General features: G+C 43.6%; 2 protein-coding genes across 2 annotated transcripts; both read right to left on the bottom strand.

The window, feature by feature from the left end:
• Positions 1 to 241: 241 nt before the first annotated feature.
• Positions 242 to 7,749, bottom strand: LOC121099045 (keratin, type I cytoskeletal 13-like). The gene is made up of 9 exons (XM_040617666.1): positions 6,725 to 7,749; positions 5,996 to 6,078; positions 5,279 to 5,435; positions 4,723 to 4,884; positions 4,265 to 4,390; positions 3,803 to 4,029; positions 2,911 to 3,233; positions 2,316 to 2,417; positions 242 to 1,442 (listed from the first exon to the last, which is right to left on the bottom strand). Exons 1-9 carry the CDS (start codon positions 7,400 to 7,402, stop codon positions 1,417 to 1,419), a joined length of 1,884 nt encoding a protein of 627 aa, XP_040473600.1. The 5' UTR covers positions 7,403 to 7,749; the 3' UTR covers positions 242 to 1,416.
• An 8,297-nt stretch (positions 7,750 to 16,046) lies between these two features.
• On the bottom strand, positions 16,047 to 21,284 carry LOC121099046 (keratin, type I cytoskeletal 19-like). The gene is made up of 8 exons (XM_040617667.1): positions 20,796 to 21,284; positions 19,829 to 19,911; positions 19,101 to 19,257; positions 18,511 to 18,672; positions 17,936 to 18,061; positions 17,533 to 17,759; positions 16,902 to 17,032; positions 16,047 to 16,335 (listed from the first exon to the last, which is right to left on the bottom strand). The coding sequence occupies exons 1-8, from the start codon at positions 21,282 to 21,284 to the stop codon at positions 16,310 to 16,312; spliced, it is 1,401 nt and encodes a 466-aa protein (XP_040473601.1). The 3' UTR covers positions 16,047 to 16,309.
• Positions 21,285 to 26,383: the final 5,099 nt, after the last annotated feature.

The following is a 26,383-nucleotide window of genomic DNA, read 5'->3' as shown; positions in this document are numbered from 1 at the left end:
CCCGGACCCCACACTTAATTTAGCATCAGCAGAAGTGAGAAGCCCTATAAGGGGTATAGCACTGGGGAGCACCTACCCAAGATGAGCAGGTACCCAGGGCATAAAGGAAGGAAACGTGGCTATAATTAAAACAAAGAGAGAAAGTTCAATCTCTACATTTTAGGGCATTTGCAACCTTATCACTGTGAGCAGTCCTTCTACTGTGGGATCTGTAGGCAACCCTTAAACTTAGTAACTTAGTTTGGGAATCTTTTCTCTTGGATATCTTTTTTTTTCTCCTCTCAGTCTACCACTGGGTTTTGTAAAATCACATCCTAAATATACATAATTTGCCAGTCTTCTTTGTAAAACATATGCCTGTCCATACTGAGACATGAGAAATGCTCTGAGTGGAAATACATAGAAGAGACCAGGTATTGTACAGCTACCAGACAGCAAGGCATGGTTATCATCAGTAAAACTAACCTGTGAATTTATTCTTCTGTGAGACCATGTGCATGCGATTTGGTTCATACTGCAGCTTTATGAATTTATTTTACAGTACAGATAATTACTGACACAAAGTAGGGATATCTTCTTACTCAGCTTTTATCCACTTGTTATCCAGTGTGTACCCAAGCAGGTAGCACTGGGGTTGTGTTCATTTTGGATAATTAATTGTACATGATCTGACTTCTTCACTCAGGGGTGTTTGGCACTGGGAGCTGAAAATTTCCATCTTTAAATTCCATGATAAAGAAGGTTCATAATGTATTTTAGTAACTCCTTAGGAAGAATATTTTTTTTAGAGGCTTTCTGGGGAATAGTCAGCTCCTCAAACCCACCCTCTCTTTCCCTGAAAGAAGTTAATAGCAGAAATGAGTAGGGCTTTTGACTGTGAGTTTTCCTATTGCAGGGACCACCAGAGCATTCTTCAAAGTTTTGCCCAGTTAATCTTAAATGTGAATGTGTTGCTGCAAGCTTTTGGGTTATCTGCATAATCTGACATGTTACTGTGTATTCCACAGGTGGGGCTTGATATTTGTAACTGATTCAAACAAAAATGTCCACTAAAGGAAATTTCTCCCAGACATGGCTTTCTAGTTGCATCAGAGAGAAGCAAAGATTTATTAGCATTTGGGGGTGGGGTGGGTGTTTTTTTCTTTTTTTTTTTCCTTTTTTTTCCCCCTTACAGAATACCAATCACAGTAGAGATTAACTCAGGTAACAGTGATTAGGAACAGAAATTCAGATGGAAGAAGCAGGTAGGCCATCCAGAGAGTTCTGATGAGCCCCCTGGAGTGAACAGTGTTGAGTAACTTAACAACTGTTTGCTCTTGCTCTTCACAGAGGCGTGATCAGACATGATCAGTATCGTCTTGCTTGGTCTAAAGCCCACTGGTAGGATCCTGCAGTGGAAGATGCTGGTTTTGCCAATCACTCCTCAGACTTTCTAAAACTTCCTGTTGAAAGATGAAGGGAAGCAAGAATTTATTTGAAGAAATGTTATTTCATTCAGCATTCTTAATCTTTTTCTTATTTCATAATTATAGATTTTGCGGTTCATGGGCTAGATCTTTTCTCCAGCATTCTGGAAAGATTAGAACAGTGTTAGATTTTACATTTGTACAAGCATGGGTGTTTGCAGCTTTATCATCCTAAATACATGGACCTGCTTGTATTCTCAACTGTGTAAGTGTAAAACACTCTTTAAATTTAGACACTGTAGCAGTATAAATCAAATACAGACAAACTTAGAATCCGTATTTATGTGCGTATGGATATTTACAACAAATTTTTATAAGTTAAAGGTGGATGGCGCATACTATATTTCAATTTTGCCTACAAAGCATTAGTATACGTAGGAGTGTTGCAAGTCAGGTAGGTTGTTTTATCAAAGGAATACATTTTTATGGAGGAGTTGGCAAAGACTATTAATTTTTAGAAACTAGGATCTCATCAACACCAAACCTTACCAAAAAATCTTACTCGTTACACAAAAGCCTTCTGAATTCGCTGCCTTTGTTTTCAGCAGCAAGAGAGTCTCTGCAGTATTCTTAACTTTCTATATTGACGGCTTCAAGCCTTTCAGTCTACAGCCAATACTTTCGTGACCAAATGTTAGTCTGTGATGGAAAACAGCATGTTTGTGAGACAGGCTACATCTTTACCTAGAAGGAGTAAGTGGAAGCCCCAAAGCAGGATCATTTTCCATCTTTTTTTTAAAAAAAAAGATCACAAGTGGGTGAGAACCTTTCTAAAAAAGTATAACTTCCTGTTCATTTTCAACATTTTCAGGCATTTGTCTGAGATGCTGTCAGGACCTGGAGACTTACCCAATCTCATCGTTTTTATGGCCTCAGACACTTCCTCCATTGTTGCTCCTCTCTCCAATGTTTTATTCCCCTCCAGGCAGAGCTTCATGTTTTCAGCACCTCCTGGAACCACAGCCATGAAATCAGGCATGGAGAAGACCTTCTGATCATTCTCCTTCTTTTGCTACTTCAAGATTTTGCAGCTAATACCCCTTGTATTTTAAATGGCTTGGATGTTCCATCCCTGCTTTAACCATTTCTCCCCTTAATACCAGTTACATTTCTAACATTTGGCTTCGTTCCAAAACTACTGACTTCTCTAGTTCCCTGCATGCTTTGCACTGGGCATTGTTTTTCCCTTTCCCCCTTCATTTCCTCTTTCTGCATGCCCTGATACAACTTTTCGTAATGTCCTCTTCATTCTAATCACTTGTGAAACTACTACCACCTTGGTAAGTTACTGGATAAGAACAAATGTCAAAGTGGACCTAAAACGTGAAAAAAATAGTAAAAATGTCTCCAGATTTCCAAATAAGGAAGGAAGCTGTCATATCCTTTCCTGCTATTCAGAGAGAGAAGTGAGTGGGAGGATGTACTCTTTTATTCCAGTTTTTACCTGGGCTTTCACAAGACTTGCCAGACTGGGAAGATGAAGAGCGGGAGAGGCAGGATTTGCCCCCTCCTCCTCCGCCGCCACTGCTACCTCCTCCACCTGAAGTTTTACCACAGGCTCCACCTCCTATTTTTCCTCCACTCTCGCCCCCTCCACCTCCAGAAGAGGAAGTTCTTCCGTAGGATCCTCCAGTTTTTCCTCCACTGCTTCCTCCACCTGAGGACCAGCTACTTCCTCCTCCACTACTTCCTCTTCCAGAACACCAGCTAGTTCCTCCATGACCTCCTCCTCCCGAAGATCCACCGCTACCTCCTCCCTGTGAGAAGCTGTGAGGAAAGGGAATGTATATGTAAGATTTATAGCAATATGACTGGTGTCTGGTATCCTATCAGCTAGATCAAGGCCACTTTCTGACTCCCTCTGACCTCCTTGTATGACTGAGAAAATACTACAGTGTGAAACATGTTATAGAGAACTGGTTTTAAACTATTGTAATTAAGGGCAAATTAACTGGTCTGCACAGAAAACAAAGAAAGGTAATGGATGGCTTTAGGAGTCTTTCAGAATATGTACTTTGAGTATTTATGAAAGGCAGTTATTTTCTTTCTTACCTTTCATTTTCATATATAACTGTACTTCCTGATTGTACTTAGGAGAAGAAATGGCAGATTACAGTTCTAAATAGTTTTGTAAACATTTTGTCCAGTTCATACTAAGTATAGAATAATAAAGCTTTGTACCCTGCCAGCTAAGATTTAGATTCTATGTGAATTCTTGTGATTATAGTAAATATATTGATGATTAATCAGTTCCAGTAGTTCCTAATATAAATGTTGCTACTTTCATCTTCATCTGTTTGCAAAGATGGCATGTTAATGAATCTGAATGTACGTACCTAATATCATGCTGCCCTTCCTCAAGCAGTGCCCGGTACTGAGCAATCTCCTGTTCCAGGCGGGTCTTGATGCCCAGGAGCATCTTGTACTCTTCATTCTGGCTCTCCATCTCGCAGCGGATGCTGGCCAGCTCCTCCTCCAAGGGGCCGATCATACCCTGGATCTGCTGCAGCTGCATGTTGTAACGACGTTCTGTGTCTTCCAAGTTGGATTGCAAAGACTGTAGCTAAGAATGAAAGGAAAAACAGAGATATAGAAAAAATACCTATAGGAATGTGGCACGTTATGGGAATGTGGCAGGATTAGATCATTCTTACACCCAAAATAAGAAAAATCTTACATGGGTGTCGGATGTGCCAATCATCTCCATTAAATGGAGTGCTAGCTATAGCTGATCTGCTGCCATTCCAGAACTTACGTGCTCTTTGCATATCAGAGGATCAGAAGCAATTGTTGCCTACCATGCTGATTTGCGACTGCAGTTCAATCTCCAGGCTCTGATAGTCACGTCTCAGTGCAGAGATCTGTTGGTTGCTTGATTCCACTTCCTGGCCACTTGACTGGACTTGTTGACTCACTTCCTCAATCTGAAAAATTAATATACAGAATTGGAGGTTTTGAGGTTTACTTACAATGCCAACATGGTAATTTATCATGGAAGCATCAGGCAGCACAGGTTGAAGAAAGGCCACTTGTCCATCTGTAGTATGGAGGCTGTTGAAACTTGCTTGTATGGCTCTGCCAGTGCAGTTCAAGCCCACTTGTGATTTTCTTTATTTTAATCAAAGAGATTCTACCATTATGTCCTGAAAGCAATGGATGTTGTCATTCTAAGTGCCATTCATCTACAGGAAGGTGTTACCAGAAGTTGGTATCATTTTTCTTTTGTAATGTGAAAATTCAAATTGTAATCATTTACCTTGTTTTCATACCACCTTTCAACCTCTTCACGGTTTTTCTGAATAATATGTTCATATTCTTGTCTCATATCATTCAGTTTTTTCAGCAGATCCTCTCCAGGAGCAGCATTCACCTCCACATTCACATCACCACTGGACTGTGTTTGCAGTGATTTCATTTCCTGCAGAGGAAACCCAGCCCCAAGGCAAAGAAACAAAAATGGTGCAATTACTTAGTGAAAAAGTTCTGGAGTCAGTTAGCGTGCTCTGACATCATAAACCATCCTGGATCCTTTCAACAACATATATATGTGTGTTGTGGGGGTTTTCTTGTTGCAGTTATTTGGCCTTGACTTCCCAGTCATTGCTTGTTGAGAGGGCCCGTGCTGAGCGGTGCCCTGGAGCAGACTGGGCCTGGCAGCCTGTCTCAGGAGGCCCCTGGCCAAGCTGCTGCACCTTAGGAGAGAGGGAAGACTATTTAGTGCAGAGGATGTTCCCTGCAAAACCTCCCCCCATTTCAGATACTGTAAGTGTTCTGGTTTTCCTCCGCAGTTTGCATTTCAAGCCAGTTCTTACCTCCTCATGGTTCTTCTTGAGGTCAATCATCTCCTCCTTTAGAGACTCAAATTGCATTTCCAGGTCAGACCTGTTCAGAGTCAGGTTATCCAATAAGGGTCGCAAGCTATTAATGTCGGCTTCCACGTTCTGCCGGAGACCGTACTCCGTCTCGTACCTGCGCCAAGGACAGTGCAGAACGGTCAGCCCTGGCCCTGGCTTCTCAGTCCTTTTCCTACTGACTTTATTTGTGGAAAAGTTGACATATTCCAGTATCTCAGTGTCTGCTTTTGTGTCTATACTTTGTAGCACATAGCAACTCTCAACCAGCAGAATGATGAAATCAGCAGCCAGTACTTTAATATTAATACTTTAATATTCAAATGTATTATGTGGTCTTTTTCGTTGTCTCTTCTTACTGTAGACTTTATGCAGGTTTCATCTGTCTGTTTCACCTGACTTTCAGTGAGAGAAAATCCCAAATTTTATTTCCTTAAAAATAAGGCTTTTTTTAAACTTTGACTGCACAACAATAGGGAGTATTCCCATTGAAGATCATTATAGAAATAATGAAGAATTTTGAAGTCTTATAAATTATTTCAGTTTCACTGCCATGGAACCAGGACAAACCCTAGTCTCTGTGGACTGATACTTGTTTATGGAATGAATTTATGAAACTAAGTTGAGGAAAGCAGGAGAAAGGAAGTCAGTGCCTGGAAAAGAGGAATATGTATTTACTTTATCCTGAAGTCTTCTGCAGTCATCCTTGTGTTATCCAGGTCCAAAAGTACCTTGTTGGTTTCCACAGCTGCAGTCACCAGCTAGAAGAGAACACAATATGCTAATTTTCCCGTTGAATCTCTCAGGTATGCAAAAGGGACAGAAATACGAATGCAATCTTTGTTATAGTTCCCAGGTGTTTGAGGGGAACGGTGTTTCCTACATACAGAGGCCTGCAATGGTCTTCTACAGTGCAAAACAAAGAGGTACCTGTGTGAAAATAAGACCAGAACCGTAAAAACTGCTTTGTGAGTCCCAAGAGTCCTTTCAGGAGGCTTGGTGTCACCACCATTGCTGTGTCTCACCTCCCATGCCCATGGGCCTTGAGCTGTACCCAAATGTCAGGCACTGCACATCCCAGAGGGTAATTGTTACCATTTTTCCTATGCTTTAAAATCCACTACAGGCATTCTGAGAGGCTTCACTTGCTGCCAACAAACAGTCTGTGGGGTGTACTATGGGGTGTGTGCATTGTTCCTTCACCTTTGGTTGAAGATAGTTGGATGCATGCACAGAAGGCAGAATTTCAAGTGCTGGATGCATGCACAGAAGGCAGAATTTCAAGTGCAAGAGGCATTTGCAGAAAGACAGTGAGTTGAGAAGTATCCGTGCTGGGTGCCTCAAACATTTTACTCAATCGCAAGAAGTCTGTCAATGCTTAAACTTCTCTGACAAAGAATATCCTACCTGATTTTGAAGGTCTTCAATTTTTCCATAGTAGTGGCTGTAGTCCTTTGTACCAGTGGGACCTTGCTTCTGGTACCACTCCCTGATTAACTGTTCAAGCTGAGCATTTTCCATTTCCAAATTTCTGACCACATCCAGGTAAGAAGCCAGTCGTTCATTAAGGCTCTGCATGGTCAGCTTTTCATCGTTGGAGAGAATTCCCACATTCCCTCCATGAAAGCCACCACTGCCAAAGCTGCCACCACTGAAACCAGCACCTCCTCCACCAAAGCTTCCTCCATAACCACCACCAAACCCACCACCACCAGATCCAAAGCCTGCTCCCATGCTGCCACAGCCCAGTCCCCCTCCATAGCCACCACCGCTCATTCCCCCTCTATAATAACCGCCACTCATTCCTCCTCCACAGCTACCGCTGCTCATTCCTCCTCCATAACTACTGCGCCTGATCTTTCCATAACTGCCACCGCCAGCTCCCCCTCCCCAGCTGCTCCTGGAACTTCCTCCACCACAACTGCTGCCAGAAATCCTGCCACCACCGCTTGTCCTAGAAGTGATTCTGCTCGAGGAGGCAGAGGAATACTTACTGCCTCCTCCACCACCACCACCACTGCCACCACTGCCACCACTGCTCCCTCGCAGGCAGCTTTTCGAGGTCTGCTTGGAGCCACAGCTCATAATGGCAGTAGCAAATGACTCAGGTTAAAAGTCAAAGCTGGTCTCACAGTTGTTCTGGAATCATAGCTCCGAATTCTACCCTGCCTGGTCTGCATTTATACCTGAGATAGTGGGTGGCACCGTCAAAGGGAGTAACTTCTTTCCATGTGCATTTGCAAGCCATAGTTTTTCTGCCAAGGGTAATTTGCCAAAGAGAGATGTTTGACAGTGTCAGGAAGCTTAACCCATACTCAAAGTGTTCATGACCATTTGTTTATTGATACAAAACATGTAATTTCTGTTGGGTGGCTCTGAATTAGGTAGATCTTTTCTGCGATCTAGTCCACTGACTTACAGTCATCTGAATTAAACTCATCCCACTCACCTCATCCTGTTCACATCTGTTTCAGCACAACAATAAACTGTCATAGTATGGGACAGTAATGAACATTGTTGAATCTCTCTTTTAATTTTTATTTTTAAATTTTTTAATTTTAATTTTTTAAATAAAAATTTTAATTTTAATTTTTAATAGTCATTCCTCATGCTCTTTCCCCTTTCAGATATTTGTCAAGAATCCCAGCTGATTTTTTTATACTTAAGTGATATTCTAATAAGCTGTAGTTTATCATTATCTTATGCTGTATGCTCCTTATTTTTAGTCCTTTATTGCTTTATGCCTTTTGAAAACATCGCAGGATATATTTTGTGGTTTCACTGAACTGCTCTGACATCTTTGTAATTTCTCATAAAAACTAAGTGAACGTTGGCAAATAACATACCTGTCAGCAATTTATTCCAAACATGCATCTACAATTATGTTTTATAAATAACAATTTAATTATGAAAAATTATATGACACCAACTGGATAATGGCTCTGTGTAAGACTGTCAGGAAAGGAAGTGTGACAGGTTGTTGCAGGGAATAACTCTCCGTGTGCTCGGCCCAAATGAAGTTGCAGGATGGCTGAGAGACCTGGGAAAGCATCCTGGCTCTGGGCTAGTCTCATGAGATGTCTGTGGATATGAGAGAGAATTTTCTCTCTCACTCCTGAAGGCATTTCAAAATGTCAGTCAGGATGTTTTCCTTACTCACTGCAAATAGAAACATACTTACTCAGAGGAGAGGGAGAAAAGCTAAGTGCCTGGTTTCAGGGTTAAGTCAGGAAGTTGTACATCAAAATAACATTTTCCCTTCAGTTTTGTTTTCGATTCATGGATACAGCATGATGAAAAGTAGGAAATATTTGCTATCTTACATCTTCTTCTAAGATTGTATCTTTTTCAAATGCATAGCAGTAGATGGCTTGGCTGAGCATCTGCCTTCTGAGCTCTTACAGCAACTTGTTTCAAATATTTGAAATTTCTTTCCTGACTGCCTCTCACGTCTGTTCTTTCCCAGGCACATATCTTTAGAAAAATGCAGTCTGTTAGCTTTCTATCATTCTTTGTACGTGGCACTAGCTGTGTGACATCCAACTTCCTGTATCGATTTGGTATATTGTTTTCTTGCTCAGCCTCTGTGGTGGTGGTTGTTGCTAATTTAGAGGTTTGTTTGTTATGGTTTACAGCAAGTGTTTGTGGAAACATCTTTTTATAAATGCCCCTCCCAGAACACCCTCACCCACACAGTAGGACACACCTAAAGTTTCATCGTCTACTCAACTTCATTTCTGAAATGTCCAAGGAAGCAAGGCCTTCTCTGGCTGGTAGAAATTTAAATGCTTCACTACAAAACTTAGTGGAGTCTATGTCATAATATGAGCTTGTTCCACTGAGAAATCTTTTTCTCTTGAAGTGCATGAAATTCTCTGCTGTACTAACAGCTACTTTGGCTTGTGAAACTATAGGGTTACATTCTGTGTAACTGTTGGCTTCCAGTTGCTGACACCCATGTTATGAGGACATGAATTCATTTCTACGTGCTTCTCTGTAATTCTGCAGAAGGGTAAGGATTTGGTAGCTTTTTTTTTCTGGAAAGATGTTTATTGCATCCTTTGATGCAATGATGAATGAGTCATTCCTTTCAAGTGAGCTAAGCTTCATGTCTTCTGTTCACAAAAAGAACATGTTTGGATAGTTTGAATATCAAAGTTCACACAAAAAAGACAGTTGTGTGCAACATACCTCACAGCTTCATGTTTAATACATGAAAGGAAGATTTAATGCCATTTTCCTCCTAGAATTCATGCAGGCAATATACCTCAAAGAGTGAAGATTAGTTCCTTAAAACTGAAGAAGCCTAATAGATGCAGTATATCTGGAAATGACAGGCTGGGATCAGAGATAGAAGTTATGGAACAAATGGTTCCTGAAAGGAATGTGTTATTTCAGTTTGCTGTAAGATGGAAGCTGTTTTATGAGAGAATAGTTTTCTCTGCAGTTATGTGTCTCGTAGGATTGTCCAGGCATTTGCAAGTAAACTGAGCTAACTAGATGATCTTAGATAATGTTTCCAGCAAAACCCAAAGGTAATGCTGCAAAAGAAAACCTGAAGGGCTGGGAAAACCTTAACATAAGAGAGATTTCAATGAACTGCAAGGAACCCCAATAGTAACCTGCGAAATGGGACAGTGAAACATTACGAAATCTTGGGCTGTTGCTGCTTATTGCAGCATCAAGCTGCTGCTCCACAAACACACCAAGGCACATCCACCCTTTGGTGTGCCATTTGCTATCACACCCTGCAGTGCAGGGAGCGCAGCACAAGGAGCCGTGAAGGATTCCTCTGGCATTGCCCAGACTCAGAACTGCCTGGCACCACTCTGATGCGATGCTCATGGATCAGCTGAGCACCTGAACTCACTTTCCCCTACTTGCCCGTCCCAGCGGGCTTAACAGCACTGGAAACAGGCACTGATACATCTTCTGACCACACTGAGGACAGATCTCAGCTATGGGTAGATGAATAAAGCTGAGAAAACTCCAGCTGCTGCAATGAGCAAGGGCTGAAGGGAGCTATGGCTGTGCTTAGGGAAAGGCTGAACAGTGTGACAAGGCAGGAGTCTTCATTTATCACCAGTGAAGGTCTCTTACAGACTCTGTGTTGTGCATCCTTGGCCCTGGCTGCCTGCAGGTATTCGGGTGCAGCCTCAGGTGTATTTGGTGTGAGTATTAAAAAGGTCTTTTCAATTCTTTTCTGCTTGAGAGACCTCTGAAAGGCTGCTCCAGAGAACCTGCAATCACCTCTGCCTCTCACACTGGTAGAAAAAAAAAAAAAAAGTGTGAATTGAACAGGAAAGTGAGATTTAAAACATGGGACTGGTTTTGAAACAGATTTTTTTTTTTTTTTTTTTTTTTTTTTGCACCGGGCATAACTAATGGAGAGACCATATGGGTCACTGTGTACCCTCAAAGCTGAGAGTTTGATGGCATTCAGGAAAACCTACCGTTGCACATTAACTGATGTGCTTTGGGTCAGAGGCAAAATAGGAGGGGGTGGAGGAGAAGGAGGAAGGTGCCTCGGGGGCGGATGGCACCATACTTGTTTGCAATGAGGCCTCTTCCCTTTTCCTGTGATGAAATTGTTACGCCCAGAGGAGGACGGTGGACTATTTAAGCCCGAAAGGCTCAGCCAGTGTGGGCATGAATTCAGCCAGTGCCCTGAAGTGGCAGAATTACCATGTGCTCCACAGCAACACGGATGTGTGTTGGCTGAAAGCAGGGGCTGGGCGAGAATGAAGTCTTCTCCCTTTAGGGTGTGTGTGGCAGCAGTGAGGGGCGAAGCTGAAATAGCCTCCGTGGCGGGTTGGGGTGATAGCAGCGTGTGTGGGAAGAGCACATACAAGCTCCTCTCAGCTCCCATGGCACCACCTTTCCTGCTCTGCATTCACAGCCTCCTTTGGACTGATGTGTTTGGGAGAAACCGCTGAGGCCACTGAGCACATTTGTGGGGGTACAACTGGACTGTTACCCACCCTTTTCAGTGCTTCCACGGTGATGAATCCTCTTCCATCCTTCCTACTTTGGTCAAGTCTTGTCAGGAAAATTCAATTTGCTTATGTTGCTACACAGAGAAAAACTGTGGAAGATCTATCTGGGGAATATGACTCATTCTTGTAATTATACGTTATAAACAAACTTCCATTATATAATCATCAAGCAATTTTATTAACACCAGATAATCCCATAGAACAATATTTTTCCATAGTAAAGAAGAAATCCAGTCCCTGAAGTATGAGTGTGTTGGACGCGGAACACTGTTATGGTTCTGAGGATGCACACTGCTCTTCCTCCCATTGAGGTTCAGCTGCTGAACAGCATGAAAGTGTTCTCCTCTCCACTAAAATGTAAATGATGAGGGTTTTTTCTTACCTCAGTAAAAATCTAGATATTTGAAACCTGAAAAATCTGAGAAAATTTGATTCAGATTTGTTGAAACGTATTAGGGCTCAATCATGTTTATTATTTTAATAGTGGATTAACTGAGGGTTCTAAACAAAAAGTAATTCCCACCTAACGATTCCCAGTTGTTTACTCTGTAACAAGGGCACAATGTGCTTTGGAATCCTTTTCTCCCACCAGCTCAGCTGTTGATGCCTGGCAGCAGTTCCATCCAGAGGTATTTGGGGTTGAAAATACTGTCAGTTCCAACTAATTCCACTGAAAAGTATGATTTTCTCTAAATGCATTTTTGTAATCAGAAATCGTTCTGTCAAAAAACTGTGCCTTATTCTTCTCCTAGTAGTGGGACCCTCAACAGGTGGACTTTGGTTTGTTCCCACAGCAGTTTATACAACTGTCAGGAACCACCGGTGCCCAGGGGGAACATCTTCAAATATATGTAGCATTACTTAGTGGAACAGTATGCAGGATGTATTGTTCATTCTTTTTCTTTCTTCCTGTGTATATTTATGGCCACATCTAATAAAAAAAAGCAGTCTGGTTTTAGAGCTCAGTGAAGTTCTGTGAAAACCATCTGTGTATGTTCATTCTCTGCATGTGAAAAACATACTTAGTTTTTTTTTAAAAGTGAAGGTTTTTAAAATACCTGTTTTGAAGTGAGAGAGTAAGCCCCCACCCCACCTCTCCTGCACTTTTCTGCAAGACCGGGTGTAGGTCTTGGCATGTACCCACACCCCAAGATGTGTGGTCATGGGGAATATCCCTGGAATGTACCCTCATCACCTCTGATGGTCCTAATGCAGCAGATTCACCCGCCTGTCAGTTAAAACTGGACTGCAGCACTGGGAGGTGATCTGCTGCCCTCCAGGTAAGGGTAGTTAGAAGTATCCAGTCCAGCAAACATCTCTCTTTCAGGAAAAAAATAATTCTTGCATACATTATAGTTGATCTGTTACTCATTTGTTATTGCAGAGACTAGTACTGATGAAACATTAAAGGGCACCTTCAAAAGATCCACCACCCAACGGAACGATGGTGATTATGATAGGAACAGTAATTAGGTGAGTCAGAGCTGTTAAGAGGCTTTTAGAGTACAAACCCTTTGGTTGGGAACTTCTTAATTTTGGGTCTAAACAGCCCCTTGCACAGCTGACTCTGGGGTCTCAGCTAATGCTACTTCATTGGTGACACCTTCATCAGCAAAGGGTCATTATAACACAATTACAACCCCTATGGAGAGCCTGGGTTTCACTGTACTCCTGCCTAACATGATGCAAAATATTCCAGTGCCATTTGAAAAACATAAACAGGTATGATTAACAAATTGGTGCAGGGAGTTTCAGCCTGGCATCCATTCTGTGCACTTACACACAGGAGCCCACAGCTGGGGTCTTCAAAGAGGCATGGAGGAGGCCCGCGTCACCCCCTGCGATAGTCACACACACAGAATCAGGTCACATCAACCTCACTATGAATGTGACCATTAAATACAGATGAGTGAGCTGGAGCAAGATGCCAGGGCTGATAACTTGTTCTGTGTTTTCAGCTCGCAGGATCTCCCCAGCACATACCGCAGTCTCTACTTCATCTATTTAGCCAAATGTTTCTGTTCGAAGAAGGTTAGCCAAGCGATCAGAGAGGAGTTTGCCACACGCCTCTCCCCTGGGCACCCTTTGGCAGGCTCGGTGAGAGCCGAGTGCCCTCTTGAGAGCAGGCGGCAGCACCTGGCACAGGCCGGCTGTGCCCATCTCCTCCTGCATCTCCAAACGTCCCCTGTAGTGAAATGCAAAATGTGTCTGAATCCCTTGGCAGCATGGGTACAGGGATCGGCGGTGGCAGGAGGGGACACTTCCCCACCCCGCTGCGGTGCAGGTGTCCCTGGACAGTCCTGAAATTACTGTATAATACGTATCATTACATTTTATATAATAGTATTTTAATTTCTTAGTGTTGTACTCTTGTTGTACACTCTAACAGCAACTTCCATTTAGCCGCGGAGAGCATTAGCCAAACTTCTCGGCATCTCCTGGCCTTTTAGCCAAATGTAAGTCCCACTTCCAGCAGAGTAGCAGACCTGTCTCACGTCCCGCAGGAATGCTCCAGAACAGGAGAGGGCTGTGCCAGCCCAGGCACTTGGGAGCAGGAGGCTGGCAGGTCGGTTTTTGCTAGTTAAGGAGAGCTGACACCTTATGGAGAGATCGGGAAATTGCCAGGGTGTCTGCTCTGCCGGTATTTACCGAGCACTTTCTCCCATTTCCTTGTTCTTCAGCACAAACAGCATTTGCATGTAGTGAAAATTTATTATTCCAGCTGCTCTCAAGTTTTTATCTGAAATCAAATACAGTGCTCGTAAAAAACTTTTGCTTGAGTTTTGGTACAAACTGGATAGACTACCAGTTTTGCCCAGTGTTCTCAGGCAAACCTTCAATTTCTCTTTCCTCTGAACAAAGCAAAACAAAACAAAAACAAAAACAAACAAAACAAAACAAAACAAAAAAACCCAAACCAAAACAAACCAAAACCAAACCAAAACAAAACAGAACAAACCCAAACCAAAACAAACCAAAAGAAAAGAAAAAAAGAAGCAAAACCAACCCAGCAGAAATATTTTCACAAGCTCTTCAGGTTGATATTTTATTCTGTGGTGGGAAGAGGGAAATGCCAGCGCTAACAGCAGTATAAAGTGAAAACTCAGATGCTAAATTCACAGGATTTTAGTTTTGGTGAGAAATCATTTCTGACTTCAGGGAGGTTTTGACTGATGCTGTTTAGCCAAAATCCTCCGCTGGGAGGAGCGAGCAGCAGTTGAGGTGGCCCATCTGCAGAACTGGGGTGTTTTGTACAAGGGTTTGTACAACCGTGGCTGCTGCCCAGGAGAAATCACAGTCTGGGAAGAGCAAGGTGGCAAACCTGGCACAATAGCAGGTGTGTGTGCTGCTGGCTTTAACCTCTTCCTCCCCAGGGACACATCAGCCAGAAACATGGTGTTGGCCCTTTGCTGGCATTTCTTTTCCAGACACCGGGAGCCAGCGGTGCCTCTGGGCTCTGACTGCTCCACGTCCCCACGGCTCCTCATAGCCTTCCTGCCAGGGGTCAGTCATGTTGCTTCTTTGCCTCAAAGCCAAAATACCATATCTTCCCTTTGGCCCCGTCCCTGCTTATTGCATCACATAAAGTGACCATGAGCAGAGGCAGAAATTCTGCTCTTCCAGGTGTGTGGCATATTCAGGAGTGGGATTTGGGGAAATGCGCTTGCTTTTATGCTTCAAATATTTTTTCTTAATTTCTCAGCAAAGGACTCCAAAATACTTGACATGTATTTAGGTGTGAGAAATGGTTGTGCCATGATATATGGCTGTAAGAAGGACTTTCAGACCATCTGCTTTTTCCATCCTGTGGGTGTCTCTGCACAGCTACGGATGTGCAACCACACCTTGGCTGTCTCAAGAGGAGATTCACGATAAAATTTGAATGCTGTCATCTCAGCACCTGCTCTCAGCTCTGCTTACAGTCACCCGAGGGAAGAGCCACTTGCGTTGCACGGTCCCCCTCCCCGGACACAGGAAAGATGTGATTTGTCTGACACCGAAGAGATGGGATTTGCTCTGCAAGGGAAGCAGGCTCACTCAGACATGCTTGCATTACAGAAGTCCAGAAGACAGGTGAGGTCAGAAGACACCTCCCTCTCCCCAGATGACTGCAGTGCAGACCTGTTAAGACATGTATGACTGACATCATACTCCCCAGCAGCCAACACAGCTCACAGATGTGTCACATCTGGAAAGCAGCTTGAAATGATCACCAGGGGTGGCTGCTGAGCTGATAACTGTGTATGTCTATACACCATCCTGAACTGGATTTGTCATGGAAATTTGTGTCACTGATCTCTCTGTTCTCCTTTCATTGATGAGCTCCAGCTCCACTTACCTCCTCCTTTGTTGTTCTGCAATGAATTTAAGCACAATGCTCTGTGGGAAGCACACAGGCATCTGCCTGAACTGGCTGTTCATGTAGATCATGGAGGATGTCATGCAGGAGCGGGCAACGTGTGCTACGGGCTTTGACAGGGAGGAGGTGGACAAGACCTGCAAGGCCAGCGAGGCGATTCTCTGGCCCCCACTGGCAAAGCAGCTTTGTTCCCAGTGGAGCAGGATCCTGACCAGTTCAGGTGACCCTTGTGCGTGGCTTTCCAGCTTTTCCTGCTGGGGCCATGGCAGAGGCTAGCCAGCCCGGCTGAGGTTGTGGTTTGCCCCTGCGTCAGCAACTGGTTTGCTAAAGGAACTCAGTTTCCAGACACAGATTTCTTGATTGCATCAGGCAGAAGCAAAGTTTTATTAGAGAAATGTTTTCACCAGCAGGTACATTAGTGATCCTGACTAACTCAAGTAATTTCTAGAGATTACAGCATTACAGAACAGAATAGCAGAACAGAGAAAAAGGGGGCTCCCGAGAGCCCCTTTAGGTACATAGCAAAGCATCACTGAGTTACTTCTACTATCTCTGCATAGAGGCGTGCAGTGAACATTGAGTGTTCTTGTTTTGTCTGTGGGTTTCTCTGTACGTCATCTTCTAGTCCATTCCTCCTTAATCACAAATTCTTCTGCAGGTCACTGGAAAAAAAATATAGCAGCATTATTTGATTGGAACAGAGATAAAATCCTTCAAATAACAAAAATTTGGTCTGTGTAGTGCCCTTATTTTAAGAATACACTCTGTTAAGCAAGAACAGTTGGCAGACAGCTCAGGAAACTCCAGAAATCCCCTAAATACTTGTGTTTTAATGGGAATTTGCAATTGTCAAGTTACAGACTTATTCTTCTTTTCACTCCTTACAGACTCTTTTGCTAAGCTTTGTTTGGCTGTCGTCTTTACTTCTACTTCCAGATCTTTTCTCTATGCCTCATTTCCTGAACTTTCTCCTTAGTTCTACTGCTCCCCCTTGTCTCTCCTTTGCTTTCTCCAACGCTGTACTCAGTCAGAGCTCTCTTTAAACATATTAGTGACACAGCCAATTTTGCACTTCAGGTGGATCCATTGTAACAGATCACACCAGTAGCTTAGTAACTCTCTGCAAAGATACCAATAACATGTCCTAGGAGAGCGTGTTGTCTCAGGGCCTTATTAGAAAGGAACAAACTGAAAAAAAGTTTTCCTTGGGTGAAAACACAGCTCTTACCTTGTATATCTCCGGTCTTGCAGGGTGGGACTTGGGGCTGGCAATGGGAAGATGAAGTTGTAGTATAGGTGTGGCTTGTCCTAATGACTCCTCCTCCTACACCGGTTCCGACGCCGATTCCTCCTCCATGACTAGTGGGATAAATTTGTGAGAGAAATAGGGAATTTTAGAACTTCACATGACACTAACTGACTACATGACACAAAGACTCAAACTATGCCTTTCATAGGGACTAGAGTATTTGTCATTGCCTTCTTTTTTCAGAGTTGCTTTGCATTTGTGCTCCCCTTTAGCATGTAAATGCAATGCAGAGCGTTGCAATCAATTCCTATTTTTACAGTTCTTGTCCATCTTTCTATAGAACAGAGATTGTTAGGAGTGCTGACATAATACAAGTAGTTACAATGTTGTAACTAGCAGTTAATAGATTTAGTTTCTCTGCTTTGCAGATCCTAAGGAGTGACATTTAGTTCAGATTTCAATGTTCATCACAGTAAAGTTGCTCATGAGGCAATTTCTTCATCTCAAAGAAAGCATTAAGATGGACCAAAGAGTATGTTGGATTCCCAAGCTGCAATACAGATCCTTGGTATTTTCATTTATTCTCTAGTGTATTTAGAGATGTACATACATAAGGTCCTGCTGTCCTCCTTCCAACAAGCACCGGTAGGTCTGAATCTCCTGCTCCAAACGGCACTTGACGTCCAGTAAGGTCTTGTATTCTTGGTTCTGGCACTCTATTTCCGCTCTTATTTCAGCCAATTGCTGCTCCACGCATGTGATCTGGTTCTGTAGCTCACCGAGGAGGGTGTTGTACTGGCACTCAGTCTCAGCCAGAGAGGATTCCAAATTATTTCTCTGATAAACAAGACAACCAAAGAAGTGACATTCATTTAAGTGTCACTCTGGGTTTTATTATTTCCAATCCAAAAAGGAAAGAGCTATTGACCACCACCATGCTGATTAGTAGGTCTGGCTGTTCATGCTAAGAAATCCAGCAGTAACCGTGTCAGAGCTGTAAGCTCACCACCCACCTGGCTGAGCTGAGCTTGGAGATCGATTTCCAGGGCTTGCAATTGGCGTCTCAGTTCAGTAACCTGGTTGTTGCACGTCTCTACCTCCTGACCGCTTGTAATAACCTCCCGATTCACCTCCTCAATCTGAAAATCACCAATCGAGAATGAAGAGCCTCAGAGAATATCTGTATAAATTGGACTTGCTTTTACAGAAACAGTACACAGTGAATAGCTGGCAAGGAGAAAAGTGAACAGGGTGAGTTCTCTGTGCACTGGGCGTTAACCGCCAGCTTCAACTGTTTGCTGTTTTACAAATCGCATTAACCTCATGGCTATTAAGTCTCTTTAATCCAAATGTGGAACATCTCAGTTCCAACAACACACCAGAAGGCCTTGTGGCAAACGCTGCTGTTCCAGATGGGACATAACAAACTGGTCAGGCAGGCTGTGGAACACAAGGTATAATGAGCACTGATCTCAGGCTTTACTATAAGGGAAGAACTGCTTATTTTCTCCATGCCTGTTTTCTGAAATGCTCCTGTGCCCTGAAATGTGCATGTCAGTTGGTTTCACAGCAGGAGTGTGTCGCTTACCTTGCACTCATACCAATCCTCAACTTCCTTGCGGTTGCGCGCTATCAGTGTTTCATACTGGCATCTCAAATCCTCCAAGATTTGCCTGAGATCTGGTCCAGGGCAGGCATTGACCTCCACGCTCACGTCTCCAGTTGATTGTTTTCTCAGGCAGTTCATCTCCTGGAAATACAACCCAGATCAGATACGTACTGTCTTTTGAAAGACAGCATAGAAGAGCAGAGCTCGGTGGCTGAGAACAGCACTCCCTGCAAGGGTTGCTTCCTGGCTATGGTGGTAAAAAGCACTGGAAGATGGTGCAAGTGTTTTCCCCAACGAATCTGCTGGGTAATTTCTCTTCCACTGGAACTAGCGGCACTTTCACCCCACTCTGGCACTCCCAGAGCCAGCATAGCCCCGAGAGCAGCAGCCGCCTCTCTGCCAAGGCTCCTGTGCCACCCACGAGGCAGAAAGGTCTGAACCGCAGGAGTGTTTGATGGGAAAGCTGTGCCAGGAAAATGGTGAGTCTTTACTTCTAAATTTAGAGCACATTCACGTAGGCAGTTTTATGTCAGGGCCGTGGTGCTGCTAGGGAAATGGCAGGACCCTACCTCCTCGTGGTTCTTCTTCAGGCAGCAGAGCTCCTCCCGCAGCGACTCCAGCTGTGCCTCCAGGTCAGACCTGCACAGAGTCAGCTGATCCAGGACTTGGCGTAAACCATTAATGTCAGCCTCCACGCTCTGGCGCAGGGCCAGCTCTGTCTCGTACCTGGTTGTACAAGAAAGCAGAAATTCAGAACGGTTAACATCTCACACGCGCTCCGTTTGTGCAAAGATCTCCTTTCCCAACTACCTGCTCTAAACCGTATTTTGTTGTCTAAGCTGAACGCACTGTGCATTGGATTTCTGCACTGCGCTGTCTGTTTTGTGAAAACTTTTCTTCCTCACCCGTTTTTTCCCCTGCTCCCGATCACTATATGTTTGATATCACTGTATGTTTGGTATCACTTATTCAGCTGCGTTTCTGTTTTGCTGATCCCAATCCGCACCGGTTTGTGATGGAAGTGTGCCAGCTATACCACTAAGGACCGCTCCCTGCAATGTGGGTCCCCAGCCCGCACCAACAAATACTGTTGCCAAATGTTTTACCCAAGAATACTAATTAAGGGAGTGCTGGTGACCAAGAGCAAAATGCCTTTCATCACTCCATCCTCTCCTAAGGCAGTGGTGTAGTAAGACTTGTCTGAAGTCTCTGTAATTAGTGCACTGAGACTCCACAAGTAAGATGTAAAGGAGCAGGGAGGAGGTGATGGGGTTCAGCTACACAGAGGGGCACTCACTTCACACGGAAGTCGTCAGCAGCCATCCTGCTATTATCAATGTCGAGAATGATCTTGTTGTTATCAATGGTTGCACAGACAATCTGGAAAAGAGCAGACCATGAGACATGCCTCATTTCTCTCAGCTCTAGGTCTCTCTAGATTGCAGTTAGGTAGTAACTCTTCATCATTTCCTTTTTCTGTTACTTAAGTAATCTTGTTCCTTGAGCAGAGCAGTTGCAGGAGATAGTTTTGCCTCCTTAACTCACAGTCAGTAAAGAAAAGAGGTCAACTGTGCAGAGGCTGGGAGTTAAGGAGTTGTGAGATGGGACTTTTCAGTTTCAGGATCTGAAGGCAAGTTCCAGAGATGCTTCACAAAGAAGTGAACCTAAAGAAACTTCCTTAAGATATTAAATCTCAACTGATATTCACTGGTGTGTTCCAGGCTTCAAGCTTGAGGATCTCCAGGGAAAATGGTTGGAAGGTATCTTTAAGCCTTAAGATCAGCCATAATTTTCATTGCAGATATATTAGTATCAAGCTGTTTGTGCCACTGCACTGTGGCAAATGATTTCAAATACTCAGCTTTTCTCTCCTAGAATTTATAATGTTTCACTTGACACAGCGTTTGATATGTATGTTTTGCCCTTGTCCTATAGTTCTCTTTGCTTTGCTTTTCCTGCTGGGCTGACACCACTACATTTCCTCAGAGCACACTTGGTAATATTAATAATTGTATAGTCAAAACAGAGTGCAACAAAGCACCCTTTTCCCTTTTTTTGGGGTATGATCCCACCTGTGTCACCTTGCAGCATGCATCTGTGATATGCACCCACACTCAACAGTGTCGTAGGGGAACTTGCCAAAAGTTATGTTTGCAAAGACATTTAGCAGCACCGAAGTTACATCTAACAATTGCAGTAGCTTCTAAATACAAATTCAGAAATAAGCTTTCAATAAGGGAGGAACAACTGAAAAAGGGCATTACCTGATTCTGAAGATCTTCAATTTCTTTGTAATAGCAGCTGTAGTCCCGGGGCTCGCAGGAGAGGCCCTGTGTAGCATACCACTCTCTGATTCTGCATTCCAGTTCAGCATTTTCCTTCTCCAAGCACTTCACCTTGTCCAGATAGGAAGCCAGGCGGTCATTGAGATTTTGCATGGTGACCTTCTCATCGCAGGATGAAAGCAAACAGTCGCCACCAAGACCACCAACAACCACACCACCTCCAAGGCCAAAACCAAGGCCATTGCCATAGCAGTTGCCACCTCCATAGCTCCCACCAGCCAAGCTACCAACACTCAGACCCCCTCCATAATTCACTCCACCGCAGTAACTCCTTCCAGAAAAACCTCTGCCACTGCCTATCGTATAGGAAGAAATCCGTGCTCCACCACCACCACCAATGATACAGCTGCCACCACTGCTCCTGCCTTTGCTAGACACAGTAATAGTCTCCTTAATGTTGCAACTCATGGCGACAGCAGTTGGAAATGCAAGCAGAAGCCCAAAGCAAGATGCACAGCTTGATATTAAATCAGACTGCGAGTTGTCCGTTGTGGCGAAACTCTATTTATACCTTCCACAGTGGGTGTCACCACTGTTTCTTCTTCCCATAAGGCTGGCTACTCTAGCCATTGGTGCCAAGAATAATTTCTCAAAGGGAAGTTTCCTTTCAAGAATCCTGGTAGACAAGGAAGATACTTTACATGTCTCTTGCTAATTTCAAAAATACATTAGCAATAATGTTTTATGAATCATCAGCTTTTTGTTTATGATGCAAACTTTACAACATTAAGCCAGGAAAAACACTGTCCTAAATTATATACCAGGAAGAAATCATTAAAGGTTATTGCATCAAAGAGCTCTTTATCTCTCATTAATTTATTTTCATTTTATTTTGAGTTGAATAAGCAGTTTTCATGTAAGGTGCTGATGTTGGAATATGTAAGATGAAAAAGAAAGAATAAGTACGAAGTTTGACTCTCAACTGATGTATGAGGAATGATGTAAGAACTCTGTGGAAAGATCAGAGACACAGAGATTAATCTTTAAGTCTCTCCACTGGCAAAATGACAAATGCAGAACACACTTCTACAAGACAACTGAGACCGTGGAGTGATCTCTTAATGGACATGGGTGAAAGGGGTTTCATATATGATCATGGCTCTCCAGTAATTCACAAAGGATTTGTTTCTTTATGTGGAAAGCATAAAGTAAGGTAAAAGCACTTTAAATATTTCCTGTTGTTCAGTGAAAGATATTTCTGCAGTTTTCATCATTGTGGATAGGGTGGGTGTTTTGAAACAGCGAACAGGAGTGGAAACATCCTATGGCCATCCTGTGGCCAGTTTCTCTGTCCATATGTGCTGCATTCTAATGAGAGGTTTGGGACTACTGTCCTAGGAGATGCAAAGACAGACTTGCTGCTTCATCTGGCAGAGCAATCATTGCCCCATCCAGTTCTACGCTGGCTTGGAGAAGATGGGTTGAGTACAAACTACAGGTTATTCTCTGTCACTAATATCACCAAATCTTAACTAGGCAGAGAAAATAAAAGTAAGAATCCTTTCACTCTTCTGACATCAAAATTCAGGCTAAGCTCGTTTTCATGAGATGTTTTGCTAAGACTCAAAAGCAATGGCCTTCTCTCTAGAGAGAAACTGTTTCTACTGGCCATTGAGCAAGAGAGCTTTCTGAAATGAACCCGTCACTGTAAGAAATTCTCCAAGCCTGCTTCACCAGGGAACAAATTAGTTCAAACTCTTGCTCAAATCCTCACTCTGTGTCAGGATTGTGTATTGGAATAGCTATTATTATGGCAAGTAAATAATTCCATTTACTGAAGGACTGAATTATCCCAATATTCATGGGCTTGCCCATCATTCTATTGTTTTTAGTCTCCTTATTTCTTTTGAAAGGATGCCTCCCTTTATCTCTGCATCCTTGGATGTTACTTATCCAGTACAACGAAAGCCAGCAGCATTCCGGTGATATCTCCAGCAAGCTGGAGACAGAGATGTGGAGAGACTTGCTCAAAGTGATTTGCTCAAAGACAAAGAGCACGCCTCTGGTGAAGCGTGGAGCTGAGCCTAGGTCTCCCGTATCAGACTGCAGTGCCTGAATGTCAGCCTGCCCTTCCTTCCAAGTCGTGCTTCACTCAGTCCCTAAATACAAAGGAACAGAGCTCAGAATAGGTAAAAACTGTAATAAAGTTATTGTGTATAGGAAGGAATACCTGGATTTCATTACTAGGACTGGAGAACATAATTGGAGTCAGGGTGTGGTGGTAAGAATGAACCGAAACTGATGTAATATTGCATTGCTTGAAGCTTTGCCTGTCCTGTGTATGATTCTTGAGAAGTTTCCCAATAGCTGTCTGCAGCAAGCATCTTTTCTGAGTGAGCACACATTCCTTCCTCTGCTCCACAGTTATCATTTGAGCACATCAGAATAATGCAGGCAGAAACATGGAATGACTTACTCCTTTGTGGGGGTGGAGGATGTCTACATGCCTATTGTGGTAATTATTGCAGAGAGCAGAGAGGATGGCTCCTGCTCTTCTGAGATATGTTGGTTCCCCGTGGGCCTGTAGCTTTATCCATTAGACCCACCTTGTTCTGCTGTGGACCTTCAAGCAGGCAACCCAGATCCTCACACGGCACAGACTTGCCCTCTTTCTCGCTATTTTTCCTTTTTGTCTTCAGGAAATGGGTGCACAAGTTAAGCTAAGATAAAATTACATAATTGTTCTGAAGACCTTAAAAAACAAATTAAACTTTCCCTCCTGTTTTCATTCAGTTATTTGAACTTATAAGCTTCCTGGGTCTGTCTCATTAGCACAAATACAGAAATCTCATGGAAATGTAGTTTCCAGCTCAACGTTTGCAGCTCCATAATTTGCAGCTCTTTAATATATGGGTTGTTTCCAGGGTGTATTCTGCTGGGGAACTGTTTATCACAAGCCACCTTCTCATGAGCTGCTTTCCAGACGCATCCCAACTTGTAGGTCCACAAACAACATCACAGTGTTTTAGGAGGTGAGTCTGTGCAGCCCTGGGGGCTTTCCAGAGGCATATTCATAAAGTCTGGGTTATTAGAGTCCTTCTGGTCATGTCATTAGGTTTCTTTAACCTCTCAGGAATTTAGGACAGCTCCTTTGTGAAAGTGCATGCTTTGCACCTGCTGGACCTGGTGGGAAGGGTGGGAAGGCTTTTGATATGGATACAGGGAACGAGGTGGAGCAGCTAGATGTCAGTAGCAGTTCGCAAGAGAAGAAAACTAGCCCAGACCTGGTGGGAATCAGCTGGGGCTCCCAGAAGAAAGTGGCAAGCTTTTATTTATTGTAGGTAGCCTAGAGTTTCCAGAAAACTGAAAACTGGAAGAGTATCACTACAGTGTCTTTATTGCTAGAAATGAGAGTGTGAGGACTTGTAGATTGGGAAGGATTGAGGACAGAAAGGGCAGCACTGGGTGGTCCTACTGTCAGTCTTTGTGCTGAGCAAGGCAGGAGAAGACAGTGGGAAAGGAAAAGGAAAAGATTTGCTTTCTGACTTCTCAGCCAGAGCTCTGAGAACAACTGGGATATACACAGAGGAGTCAATGGAACTTTGCCATTATAATCAGCCAATGGAACTTTGCCATTATAACCATGATAAGTATCTCTTTTGATCTCTTGTGAAGCACTGGCCCTACACGTCTACTGAGAGATATCTGCATCTAGTCTAGGACTTTCTGTAGGGTTGGAACTAATTTTTAAGACTTGATTTATTAAAAGCGTCTACCTGTGGACACTCCTGAGACATTATTGCAGTTGTTCCAGTGATGCATTTTCTTATTTTGCTCTAGCCCCTGGATACTATTGAGTTTAGTGTCTTGTAGATTAAATAAAAGAAATACCACTGAGACATCTTCTCTCCATGGTCTTTTACAACAGGAGAAGGGCACCTTTCATCTCCTCCCTGATACATTAATGACTGAGCTTCTTCAGACACTTGCTGCCTACGGGCCTTGGGGATGCTGCTTTCCTGGAAGGTTTCAGGTTATGTTAAGTCTACCTCTGCAGTAACTGAGAAATTGGTATCTGTATAAAAGAACTGATGCTAGAAAAGTGTGCCACACTATATGTATATATGGTCCTGAAATGGTTTTGTCTTTGTACCCTTTCCCCTCCTCCCCCAAAGCCGGCTGTTCCATAACCTCCAGCTTCTGACAGAAGAGGAGTAACCAGGAGTTTTGCTTTGCCAGGTCATCTCCTAAGTGAATATGACTATGTAACAGCCACATCGCATATACCAGAAATAACAGCAGCCATATCCAGCGTAGGGTGGAGTGGACATGTAAAACTGATCAATGCTTGGGTTTCTGGACCAGCAGACAATTTAACCATCAAAACACCCTCCAGCTGATAATGTTTTTTAACTGAAAATTCTCCAAACCCAGAATGACTCTGCAAGCCCAGTTCCCACGGCTGCACACACCAGTAGTGCTCCAGGGCCCTGAGTTACCAAACTGCTGCCCTTGCTTCTCTGGGCAGGTCAGTGTCGGGATACGTGCACGTTACTGTGCTAGTCCATGCTGACTCAGCACCAGCTACATGGCTGCTGTTTGAGGCCCAGAGGAGGGAGTGATCTTTGCCATGCTCGTGAGGCTTAAGACATAATGGCTTTGTGTACCCAAAGGCCCTAACTGGCTTTTTTCTCCATTGTTTTCTCTGTTGAGCTGCACTTTTTCAGCTCCCATCCTGCCCTCGCCAGTTCTCCAAAGAAGGGGTGTTTAATGTAAAGATGATCTTTCAACAGCTCCTGATGTTCAGGCTGAAACTCTTTGAAATAGAAGGATGACCAGTAAATGACTCAGTCACTATGTGAAAATAGATAGAAAACAAACCTTTTGTCTCCAGTCCTTTTCCCACTGAGGAGATTCCTATAAAATGAAAAGGATAGGTTGGAATATAAGCCGTGTCAGCAGAAATTGAATTAGTTGTGGAGACCAAGTTTTCCTCTTCAACCTAATCCCAGTCCCCAGCCTGGATGATGAAGTATGAAAGGGCACAGCCCAGGTGTGTCAGCACTAGACTGGGGCCAAGGCAATCTGTTTCCAGATGTTCCATCACTGACTTTCAAAATTTTTCTAAAATTGTGTTTTAGCACAATGCTCTGTGGGAAGCACACAGGCATCTGCCTGAACTGGCTGTTCATGTAGATCATGGAGGATGTCATGCAGGAGCGGGCAACGTGTGCTACGGGCTTTGACAGGAAGGAGGTGGGCAAGACCTGCAAGGCCAGCGAGGCGATTCTCTGGCTCCCACTGGCAAAGCAGCTTTGTTCCCAGTGGAGCAGGATCCTGACCAGTTCAGGTGACCCTTGTGCGTGGCTTTCCAGCTTTTCCTGCTGGGGCCATGGCAGAGGCTGGCCAGCCCGGCTGAGGTTGTGGTTTGCCCCTGCGTCAGCGACTGGTTTGCTAAAGGAACTCAGTTTCCAGACACAGATTTCTTGATTGCATCAGGCAGAAGCAAAGTTTTATTAGAGAAATGTTTTCACCAGCAGGTACATTAGTGATCATACTACTGGTTA

Source organism: Falco naumanni, chromosome 18, assembly GCF_017639655.2.
Source record: "Falco naumanni isolate bFalNau1 chromosome 18, bFalNau1.pat, whole genome shotgun sequence".
NCBI classification, from domain to species: domain Eukaryota; kingdom Metazoa; phylum Chordata; class Aves; order Falconiformes; family Falconidae; genus Falco; species Falco naumanni.
Note: the sequence above shows the minus strand (reverse complement) of the source record. Positions and strands in the feature narration are given on the sequence as shown.

What these genes read in the sequence shown, in the direction of transcription:
- LOC121099046 (XM_040617667.1), bottom strand. Translation starts at nt 21,284, where the DNA reads ATGAGTTGCAACATTAAGGAGACTATTACTGTGTCTAGCAAAGGCAGG. An exon ending in GCTGACGACTTCCGTGTGAA is followed by an intron (nt 19,258 to 19,828) that starts GTGAGTGCCCCT and finishes TTGTACAACCAG; the next exon opens with GTACGAGACAGAGCTGGCCC. An exon ending in TCCAAGCTCAGCTCAGCCAG is followed by an intron (nt 17,760 to 17,935) that starts GTGGGTGGTGAG and finishes CTTGTTTATCAG; the next exon opens with AGAAATAATTTGGAATCCTC.
- LOC121099045 (XM_040617666.1), bottom strand. Translation starts at nt 7,402, where the DNA reads ATGAGCTGTGGCTCCAAGCAGACCTCGAAAAGCTGCCTGCGAGGGAGC. An exon ending in TTGAAGACCTTCAAAATCAG is followed by an intron (nt 6,079 to 6,724) that starts GTAGGATATTCT and finishes GTTCTCTTCTAG; the next exon opens with CTGGTGACTGCAGCTGTGGA. An exon ending in TCAAGAAGAACCATGAGGAG is followed by an intron (nt 4,885 to 5,278) that starts GTAAGAACTGGC and finishes TTTCCTCTGCAG; the next exon opens with GAAATGAAATCACTGCAAAC.